At 41.3% G+C, this 11,580-nt stretch overlaps 1 protein-coding gene across 16 annotated transcripts in view; it reads left to right on the top strand.

Annotated features, from left to right (window-relative positions):
• The first annotated feature begins 6,877 nt into the window (after positions 1-6,877).
• RBM26 (RNA binding motif protein 26) overlaps positions 6,878-11,580 on the top strand; it is an 89,448-nt gene continuing 84,745 nt past the window's right edge. For 6 of the 16 annotated variants that reach the window (XR_008994587.1, XR_008994586.1, XM_036893634.2 and 3 more), the window contains exon 1: positions 6,879-7,639. Coding sequence is in view for 14 of the 16 variants with exons in the window: in XM_036893634.2 (XP_036749529.2) it covers positions 7,569-7,639 (71 nt within the window). In the remaining 2 variants the exon portion in view is untranslated. Of the gene's footprint in view, positions 7,640-11,580 lie in introns of all 16 variants that reach the window. The other 10 variants (XM_036893631.2, XM_036893635.2, XM_036893630.2 and 7 more) reach the window with 6 other exon arrangements.

Raw genomic sequence — 11,580 nt, 5'->3', positions numbered from 1 at the left:
GGCCTTTATTATGTTGAGGTACTTGCCCTCTATTCCCATTTTGCTGAGAGTTTTTATCATGAATGGATGTTGAACTTTGTCAAATGCTTTTTCAGCATCTATGGAGATGATAATGTGGTTTTTGTCTTTCTTTTTGTTGATGTGGTGGATGATGTTGATGGACTTTCGAATGTTGTACCATCCTTGCATCCCTGGGATGAATCCCACTTGGTCATGGTGTATGATCCTTTTGATGTATTTTTGAATTCGGTTTGCTAATATTTTGATGAGTATTTTTGCATCTATGTTCATCAGGGATATTGGTCTGTAGTTTTCTTTTTTGGTGGGGTCTTTGCCTGGTTTTGGTATTAGAGTGATGTTAGCTTCATAGAATGAGTTTGGGAGTATCCCCTCCTCCTCTATTTTTTGGAAAACTCTAAGGAGAATGGGTATTATGTCTTCTCTGTATGTCTGATAAAATTCTGAGGTAAATCCATCTGGCCCGGGGGTTTTGTTCTTTGGTAGTTTTTTGATTACCACTTCAATTTCGTTGCTAGTAATTGGTCTGTTTAGATATTCTGTTTCTTTCTGGGTCAATCGTGGAAGGTTGTATTTTTCTAGGAAGTTGTCCATTTCTCCTAGGTTTCCCAGCTTGTTAGCATATAGGTTTTCATAGTATTCCCTAATAATTCTTTGTATTTCTGTGGGGTCCGTCGTGATTTTTCCTTTCTCGTTTCTGATACTGTTGATTTGTGTTGACTCTCTTTTCTTCTTAATAAGTCTGGCTAGAGGCTTATCTATTTTGTTTATTTTCTCGAAGAACCAGCTCTTGGTTTCATTGATTTTTGCTATTGTTTTATTCTTTTCAATTTTATTTATTTCTTCTCTGATCTTTATTATGTCCCTCCTTCTGCTGATCTTAGGCCTCATTTGTTCTTCTTTTTCCAATTTTGATAATTGTGACATTAGACCATTCATTTGGGATTGCTCTTCCTTTTTTAAATATGCTTGGATTGCTATATACTTTCCTCTTAAGACTGCTTTTGCTGTGTCCCACAGAAGTTGGGGCTTAGTGTTGTTGTTGTCATTTGTTTCCATATATTGCTGGATCTCCATTATGATTTGGTCATTGATCCATTGATTATTTAGGAGCGTGTTGTTAAGCCTCCATGTTTTTGGGAGCCTCTTTGCTTTCTTTGTACAGTTTATTTCTAGTTTTATGCCTTTGTGGTCTGAAAAGTTGGTTGGTAGGATTTCAATCTTTTGGAATTTATTGAGGCTCTTTTTGTGGCCTAGTATGTGGTCTATTCTGGAGAATGTTCCATGTGCACTTGAGAAGAATGTATATCCTGTTGCTTTTGGATGTAGAGTTCTATAGATATCTATTAGGTCCATCTGCTCTACTGTGTTGTTCAGTCCTTCTGTGTCCTTACTTATTTTCTGCCTGGTGGATCTATCGTTTGGGGTGAGTGGTGTGTTGAAGTCTCCTAGAATGAATGCATTGCAGTCTATTTCCCCCTTTAGTTCTGTTAGTATTTGTTTCACATATGCTGGTGCTCCTCTGTTGGGTGCATATATATTTAGAATGGTTATATCCTCTTGTTGGACTGAGCCCTTTATCATTATGTAGTGTCCTTCTTTATCTCGTTACTTTCTTTGTTTTGAAGTCTATTTTGTCTGATATTAGTACTGCAACCCCTGCTTTCTTCTCGCTGTTATTTGCTTGAAATATGTTTTTCCATCCCTTGACTTTTAGTCTGTACATGTCTTTGGGTTTGAGGTGAGTTTCTTGTAAGCAGCATATAGATGCGTCTTGCTTTTTTATCCATTCTATTACTCTGTGTCTTTTGATTGGTGCATTCAGTCCATTAACATTTAGGGTGACTATTGAAAGATATGTACTTATTGCCATTGCAGGCTTTAAATTCGTGGTTACCAAAGGTTCAAGGTTAGCCTCTTTAGTATCTTACTGCTTAACTTAGCTCGCTTATTGAGCTGTTATATACACTGTCTGGAGATTCTTTTCTTCTGTCCCTTCTTATTCCTCCTCTTCGATTCTTCATATGTTGGGTGTTTTGTGCTGTGCTCTTTCTAGGAGTGCTACCATCTAGAGCAGTCCCTGTAAGATGTTCTGTAGAGGTGGTTTGTGGGAAGCAAATTCCCTCAGGTTTTGTTTGTCTGGGCATTGTTTAATCCCACCGTCATATTTGAATGATAGTCGTGCTGGATACAGGATCCTTGGTTCAAGGCCCTTCTGTTTCATTGTATTAAATATATCATGCTATTCTCTTCTGGCCTGTAGGGTTTCTGTTGAGAAGTCTGATGTTAGACTGATGGGTTTTCCTTTATAGTTGACCTTTTTCTCTCTAGCTGCCTTTAAAACTCTTTCTTTGTCCTTGATCTTTGCCATTTTAATTATTATGTGTCTTGGTGTTGTCCTCCTTGGATCCTTTCTGTTGGGGGTTCTGTGTATTTCTGTGGTCTGTTCGATTATTTCCTCCCCCAGTTTGGGGAAGTTTTCAGCAATTATTTCTTCCAAGATACTTTCCATCTCTTTTCCTCTCTCTTCTTCTTCTGGAACCCCTATAATACGGATATTGTTCCTTTTGGATTGGTCACACAGTTCTCTTAACATTGTTTCATTCCTGGAGATCCTTTTATCTCTCTGTCAACTTCTATGCCTTCCTGTTCTGTGGTTTCAATTCCATCAGTGGCCTCTTGCATTCTATCCATTCTGCTTATAAACCCTTCCAGAGTTTGTTTCATTTCTGCGATCTCCTTTCTGGCATCTGTGATCTCCCTCCGGACTTCATCCCATTTCTCTTGCGTATTTCTCTGCATCTCCGTCAGCATGTTTATGATTCTTATTTTAGATTCTTTGTCAGGAAGACTGGTTAGGTCTGTCTCCTTCTCTGGTGTTGTCTCTGTGATCTGTCTGCCTGTAGCTTTGCCTTTTCATGGTGATAGGAATAGTTTGCAGAGCTGGGACGGCTGACAGCTGGAAGAACTTCCCTTCTTGTTGGTTTGTGGCCCTCCTCTCCTGGGAGAACAGCGACCTCTAGTGGCTTGTGCTGTGCAGCTGCGCGCAGACAGGACTTCTGCTTCCTGCCCGGCTGCTATGGAGTTTATCTCCGCTGTTGCTGTGGGCGTGGCCTGGCTCGGGCCTCTGCTCCAAAGTGGTGGAGTCGCATTGGAGGGGGAGTGGCCTGGAGGCTATTTATCTCCGTAAGGGGCCTCCCTGCTCCCTGCAGCCCAGGGGTTAGGGTGCCCAGAGATCCCCGGATTCCCTACCTCTGGATTAAGTGTCCCGCCCTGCCCCGTTAAGACTTTCAAAAAGCACCCGTCAAAACAATACAACGACCAGAAAAAAAAAAATTTAAATTAAAAAAAAAAATTTTTGTTTAATTAAAAAAAATAAAAATAAAAATAAAAAAAATATAAAAGGTGGCCGCTCGTGTTTCTTTATTCTCCGGCGTCAGCCTCAGGCCTCTGCTCACCGGTCTTGCTGCCCTGTTTCCCTAGTATTGGGGGCCCTATCCCTTTAAGACTTCCAAAAAGCGCTCGCCAAGAAGAAAATGGTTGCTCGCTTTTCTTATGTCCTCCGACACTCGGCCTCCAGTGCCTGCTCACTGTTCTTGCTGCCCTGTTTTCCCAGTATCGAGGGCCCTGCACTCTGGCCCGGATGGCTGGGGCTGGGCGTTCGGCAGTCCTGGGCTCCGTCTCCCTCCCGCTCTGCCTGCTCTTCTCCCGCCGGGAGCTGGGGGGGAGGGGTGCTCGGTTCCCGCGGGGCCGGGGCTTGTATCTTACCCCCTTCGCAAGGCGCTGGGTTCTCTCAGGTGCGGATGTGGTCTGGGTATTGTCCTGTGTCCTCTGGTCTTTATTCTACGAAGGGTTGTCTTTGTTATATTTTCATAGATATATGTGGTTTTGGGAGGAGATTTCCGCTGCTCTACTCACGCCACCATCTCCGCCCCTTCCCAGGCTGAGTTTTTAAACAAGAGCCCCAAAGTATCACTGAGAGTAATAAGATTATATCCATCAGCTAAGAAAGAGAATTGAAAGACAAAGAGGAAGTAGTACACTATAAAGAATATTCCCAGGATTAGGGCAGCTAGGTAAACCATAAGGTGATATAGGTCTTTTAGGAAATATATTATTATGACTTATCTATCCAAAATATTTCCCTCTGCCTTTATTTCTTCCCTACTTAAAATGAAGCACATATCCTTCAATAAACATTTTCAATTCAAGACACAGTGTTTAGTGCAGAAAGTACATAGAGGAGTTAAATTTGAGTCCTAGACCTTAAAGAGATCCTAATCTAGTTAGAGAGAAAGATAAGAAAATTAAGTAAGATGTTTTAACTCCTATTCTACAAGGAAAACACAAGAGGCAACCACATTTGGCTAGGGCATCAGTGAGAAGCTGGTGTTTGAGCAATTAGGAAAGTCATTACAGGCTATAGGAACAGCACTAACAAAGTCAAGGGCTTTGAAAGCATACGGTGAGTTGGAAAATACTAAGTAGGTAACCTAACATTGGACACTCTGAAATGTTGGTTACTGAATAAAGAAAGTAGTTTATGGGGGTTGTTTTAGTTTTTCTTAGAAGCACTGATTATATCACATTACCTAATTATAAGCTTTGAAGGCAAAGCCAAAGAAGATGAAGCACAGAAATGATAAGGGATAAATGTTAATGGTTAAGAAAGAAAAAACTGCTAGGAAACACTGATGACTGTGTAGCAGTAACAAGCACTGTACCAAGGATTTAGGGGAAGAATAGATCACTATCAGCTACATTGGTCAGGAAAGATTTCATGGAAGCAGGGCTTCATCTGATCATTAAAAAAATTGAGAATTGAGACTTGACTGTATATATCAGGGACTGTGCTTGGAACAGGAGATTCAAAGCTATAGTTTACTAAGGAACAGATAATAATTGCAAAAATAAAGGAATGAATGCTATAATAGAGGCAAGCACTGACTGCTATGAGAAAACCTCAAAGGGGCTCTGGCCTTACAGCACGGAAGTCAGGGATGGTTTTCCAAAGGTGACACTGTATGCATTGAATTTTGATGGGAGAGTCCATCGAGAGAAAAAGTGAATACATTTTGCAAAATCAGTTCAGTGAGATGGTGGTAGTAAACAACAGCACAAGAAACATAAAAATAGTACAGGATGGCTGGAACAAAGGCTGAAGTGGCACTGAAAGATTTTATGGCAAGTAGGAAGGGCTTTGATTACAAAAGGCTTTTTATAAGATGTTAAAAAAATTTTGGATTTTTATCCTGAAGACAATGAGAGTTGAAGGTTTTAAGCAGGGAAATGACATGATTAGATCCACGTTTTACAATGATTGCTATTCAAGAAATAATGACGAAGGCAACTGAAGATGAACTGATAATGGGGGCAACCTAATAGGCAGAGATTAAAAGGCTGTTGCTATTGTTAAGGAAAAAGACTTTAAACACACAGTAACAGTGGTATTAAGAGAGGGGGATGACAAAGGTTTGAGCAGCCAGAGAAATAAGTGGAGGCATTCCCTGAGGAAATGATGTGAATAAATGTTTGGAGAAGGGGAGGGTGAACAAATCAGTTTACCTGGAATATATAGAATGGTGATTAATTAGCTTTGGAAGGCTGAAGTGGAGGACCAGTTATTGGAACAGTTGGTGATGAAGCTGAAAAACAGTGGTGGTGTCAGTCTGTGGCATGGTGTTAAGCAAACAAGCTAAACAATTAGGATTTTACTTTTTCCTAGCAATGTGAAACTTATGGATCAGTTTTTATTGTGGTAAGATACACATAACAAAATTTACCATTTTCACCATTTCTAAGTGTACAGTTCAATGGCATTAAGTACATTCACATTGTGAAGCAACCATCTCCAGAACGTTTTCCAACATGCCCAGCTGAAACTCTTTACCCATTAGAAAATAACTCCCCATTGTCCCTACTTCTCCAGCCCCTGGCAACTACGATTCTACTCAATTCTACTTTCTCTCTCCAGGAGTTTGGCTACTGCATAAAAGTACAATCATACAATAGTTGTCCTTTTGCGTCTGGCTTTTTTACTTTGCTAAATCACTTTAATCAACATCCTGGTTATTCAGTAGCTGGATTCTAATTTGCATCCTCCTCTATATGCTATATTTTAAAACAAATGTCTAGCTAATCTTACTTGATAATCTTTTCCACTTACTGCTTAAGGACACTTCATTCTAGCAAATTAAGAGTCCGTAAGGACAATTTGGTCTACCACTGTGTCTTCCATAAAGAGCTTTTTATTGGTCTAGGTGTTTTTATGTTGTGAATTATTTTCATTTTATTACAGTTTATGTGCACTAGACCTTTTGCAAAGCCCCACCTAGTACCTTAGTGATAGTAAATACCAGCAGAAAGAACAACTCAGGCAGGAATCAAACTTCCCCGAACTTGCTGACACGAAGGCTGTTTTGAAACTACGTAATTTCCCTACGGCTGAATGAGCTCTAAATGCAGAGAATTAAAAATACACTTTCCTTATCTTTGGCTTGGGAAAAGCCCTAAAATTTCGGATGGTTGGAAACTAAGAACTGTAAAGGTTATCTCACCTTACATTTGGGGTATCTCTAGGTCATTTAGTGCTCTGCCATCAAGTAACTTTGTACAAGACACTAATTCTCAGGAGGCCTCCGTGGGTTAGATTACACTAGCCCACGATTCCCAGTCTGGTCCGCATCACAGCACACACGGGGTACTGCAGGACACTGAGGTAAACGAGGGCGGGCGCGCAGAGCAGCGCACCTGGAACCCACGCGCCGTCGCTGTCCGGCACGCCAGTGTGGACGCGCTCAAGCAGCGTTCGGTCCGCAGCTCCGTTCCAGCTGGCGCGCCACGGCCGCCTGTTGCAGAGGACAAGCCGGGGCTCCCGCTGTTTCTGAAGTCGGTGACCTTTCCTTGTTTTGAGACAGTCTTCACTCCTTAAGAGGTACAAAGCGTAAAAAAGTACACAGGCCGTGCTTTACGCAAATACACAAAAACCCAACTGCCGCACTTGCCCAGCGCGCTCTCCGCCAGTGATCTTACGTCTTTTCCCGGCAGGCTCCGGGAATCACCACGAGACTTCATCAATTCTCGCGATACTTAGCGGCAGCCATCTTCTTGGGGGTGCTGAGAGCCCGGGAGACCCCCCGAATCGTTCCCATTGAGCTGCCCTTCGTTTTTGCTTTCTTCACTTTTGCGTCTTCTGCGTTGTCAACAAGCACCCGGTCTTGAGAGAAAGCCCTGGTCTATGCGCGTGTCGCGTTCCCGGACCAGGAAGATTCCGCTGGGGTGGAGGAAAGGGGGAGGGCCCGGGCAAACCGTTGCTGCTTCAGCCCGGGCCAGGGTCCGGGGAGAGGAAAGCTCCGGGTGCAGGTGGACTTGCGGCCTGCGGCGCTACCCGCAGAACTGTTAGCCGGTCGGGGCTTGTGGGAACGTGCCACCGACGCCTTCCACCGCGGCCCACGCGGACAGCGCGTGGGGGAGGGGGGCGGGGGCAGCCGCGGCTGTAGCGGCCGCGACTTGGGCGGGCGGAGGAGTGACGGGCCTTGGGGCCGTAGTGGATGGTTTCTAAAATGATCATTGAAAACTTCGAGGCACTCAAGTCCTGGCTCAGCAAGACTCTGGAGCCCATGTAAGTATCCGGGGGGCTATCTCCCTGCAGGGATGGACGAGGGAGGTAGGTGGACACACACATCTGTGCAGTTTCCCCAAGTGCCTGTGATGGAGGCCTAAACGGTAAACGGACGACCCAGGACTCTGTGTTTTCTCCTCTTTACACTCGGATCCCAGGTTCAAGATACCCTTAAGAGCCTGAGCTGACCTTTATCTTATCGCTGAGTTAGTGCTGGAACATACGCCTCCTGCTCGTTTCCCCTTTCTATGTAGACGGACCCCAGCCTACAACACTCACTCACACTCGTATTTGCTGAAGGCCTCTGAGTCGTTTTCTTTTTTTTTCTTCTAATGAATACGGGCATAACCATTATGCTCACAGACTGTTTTGTCTTGTTTCTTTAAATGAGTGAATGGCCTTTATTAGGGATTAGGACCGTTCTAGTCTCACGTTTTACCGAAATAAAATTACCGAAAGCAAGGCCCTGTCTCCCATGTGTTATCTGGCTCATCGGTACCTGTCTTAACTGATTGAAGATGTAACAGGTGCTAAGGTGCCTGTAAACATCCTTTCTCTAGCCTACTCCTTGTTTTGCTTGGAGAGGAGGAAGAAAATATAATCTAACCATGTGGAATACTCAGCAGTTTTAAGCGTTGATGCTATATAGATGTGCTCTGTGTGTGTGTGTGGCAGGGTGGGGGCAGAGTTGAGAGTGCTGGAATGTTTTAGATTGGAAAAATTAAGGGAGTTTAAGGATTTATCTTTTCGGGATGGATTGATTTACAATAAATAACTTAAAATGCAATAGGGATATCCATTTATTTAATAATCTTATTAAATGCTGACTGTGTACTGTGGGAGGCTTTAGAGAGAGCATTTTAATTCCAAAGTCGAAAAGTCAGTAATAAATAAGAAAACTTAAGATAAAAGTGAGAGCAATGACGGTTAGAATAGTAGAGGGTCCTGCAAAAGAGTGATTTAAATACCTCTCAGAGATGACATTGGAGCAACGCCTAAGGAGGAGAAGGAACTATCTGTGTAAACATCTGAGAATGTTCCTTGCAGAAGGAACAGCAAGTGCAAAGGCCCTGTGGCAAAAGTGGTCATACTGTATTCCAGGAAGAGAAAGAAGGCCGTTGTGGCTTCAAGGAGCTTTGTGGTGATGAGGGAGAGTATAAAAGGACGTGTAGTTGGTGAAGTAGATGGGCCAAATCAAGTAGAAACTAATAGGTTGTGGTCAAGAACTAGGATTTTATTAAAACTGTAACAGGAAGACATTTGATGATTTAAATGGACTGATTTGATTTTAATTCTGCCTGCTTTGTGGAGATTAAGGGAACAAGAATGGAAGCAAGGAAACCATTCTGAAGGGTATTGTAAGCAGAGATGTACATAATTTACAATTGAGTGGTAGTGGAGACAAAACTAGATATGTTTTATGAGTAGATCTGATAGAACTTGCTGATGGTTTGGCTGTTGGGAGACAACGAAAGGAAAATTGAAGGTGATTAAGAAGTTAGCCCAAGCAACTGGATGGGTGATGTTCGAGAAAGCTGGGAGAGAACAGGTAAATAGAAGGTGGGAAGGGTGGTGGTTTTGATCATTAAGTATAAGGGGTTTGTTATATATCCAAATGAGATGTCAAAAAAAGGTGAATGAATCTAGAAATCAGGCCATGACTAGGGAAATTTTGGAGTCATGCAGATAGTGTTTATAAAACTGGGATATTTACTAGGAAGAATGTGTAGATAGGGAAGAGAAGGCGGCCCAGGTCTGAGGTAGGAAGAAAATTGGGATTTTTGTCACAAGAGAAACAAGTGTATGACAAAAGAGGCAAGTTGTCAACCTGATGGGAGGCTGCAGAATGAATTAGAAAAGATGGAGGCAAGGTAACCTTAGCAAAATAGTTTTAGTGGTGTGTGGTGGTGCAGATGGAAGCCCTATTTCAGTGGATTGGAGAGCATGCACCAGCATGTGTAGCGGTTGAGAGGGAGAAATTGAGCCTAAATGGTTGACTTTAAATACTGTTTCTGTTAGTTACCAGCTGTATAATGTTGGGTGAGTTGCTTAATTTGGTGCCTCTGTTTCCTCATCTCTAAAATGGGGGAATAATGAATATGTATTAAGAAATGCTTTGAACACTGCCTGGTTTGTAATTGACACTCAGTAGTATTAGGTAAACAGAAAACTTAAAAAAAATGTTTTGAGTTAAAATAGTATTCCTTTTTGTAAGCCTTCAGTTTTCATATTATCAGCTTTACTGCATTTCCTTTTTTTCCCACTAACCTAAAAGATTGTTAATAGCTACTTAGTGTACATGCTTGTAATTTTTCTTTAGTTTTGATAAAGCATATCCTAGGTATCATATAACTACTCAGATGAGTGTAGGTAGCACTGTAGTCATTCCTTCCTCTTGGAATAAATATGGCACTACTAATAGAGCCTAGACAGTGGTAAGAATTGAGATTGCCCTTCATAGTGCACATCTTGCTGTAGTAAAATTGAACCCTATCCAAGTTCTGTCCCTTTAACTGCATTTCAGGTGAATTCTTGATGACTTTAAAAGCTGATTCCAATTATTTAAGACCTGTGGTTTGTAACTTTGGTTTTGTGGAACTTTTAAGATGTGTTTGTTATCTAAGGGGAATTTTTCTTTACTTTAAAACTATAATTGCTAAATAGCACCTATTTGAGGGAGGTTCATTTGAAGGACCAAGGGTAAGGTGTAGCTGAAAACTTACAGAGAACTTTTTAGCTACTTGTGCTAGTAAAATACCGTGGTTTTGGACTTGTCCTGAATTTTGAGTGTATTAATTCAGCAAACATTTATTGAGGACTTAATCCACTCTGTACTTATGCAGTGTGTTAGATTTTGGGGATAGTAGGAAACAAAATATGAAATGACTGTTGTTTACATTTTAACAGGGAAGACAGACGTTGGATAAGTAATTACAACATTAATGAGAGTTATGAAGTCTAGAATGCTGTCAAAATGCATGTGTAGGAGGTCAGGAGAGGCTTTCCTGGCATGATAACATTTGATCTCAGCCTGGAAGGATGAAGATAAGTGTGCTGGGGCAGAAGGATGGGAATGGAGAGCTGTGAGAGCATTTTAGGTTTTGGAGAACAGATTGTGTGAAGGCCTTAAAATGAAACAAGAAAGGTGTCTTGGAGGAATTGAAAGAAATTGAAAAAAAGAGCAAGGGGAAGAATAGCGGTGGTTAGCTCCAGAGAGAGCTAGATCACATGAGACTTAATAAAGTCCTATTAAAGTCAGTAGACTTATTGAGTCCTGTTAAGGATTTTGCATGTCATTGAACAACAGTGGGAAGCCAGTGAAAGGTTTTTAGAGCAGAATTCAAAGAACAGACAAAAACAAAAACCTGTTAGCAGTTTTGTCATGAAGTAAAAGTTGATTAATCTGTATTTTATTTGATCATAAGGTCTATAGACATATTAGGATTCTGAGTTTTCTTTTACATAAGTTATTGAAAATGTAGGTGTTGAAATTGTCATCTTGGAATACTTAAAGATTGATGTTTTCTCTCAAACATTTGCTTAGTCATACTTGCTAATAAAATAAAATTAGTCGTTCTTCTAATATTCTTTTTGGTAATGTGAAGTTCTAGAAAGTATTTAAGCTCTTTTTTTGGTTGTAATTTTTATGTTCTTGTGTTTTAGACACTAAAGGTTTTCTGTGGTATATTGAAACTTAGGAGTTTATACATCACTAGATGTGATATTTTAATACAATCATTAAGCTTCAAGCTGAAGGGAAACTTCAAAATCTAATCAAGCCCCTTAATTTTCAGAAAAGAATTGAGAGGCAGATAGACATAATGATGTGCCCATATTTTGTGAGTTCAGTAGTAAAGAACTATTGTTTGTGCTCCTGTTACTATGTAGTGCTGTGGAGGTAGTATATTACATGGTAGAAAGAAAAGTTCTGTGTCCACATA

This window comes from Manis pentadactyla, chromosome 17 (assembly GCF_030020395.1).
Source record: "Manis pentadactyla isolate mManPen7 chromosome 17, mManPen7.hap1, whole genome shotgun sequence".
Lineage (NCBI taxonomy): Eukaryota > Metazoa > Chordata > Mammalia > Pholidota > Manidae > Manis > Manis pentadactyla.
This window is presented reverse-complemented; position numbering and strand designations above follow the sequence as displayed.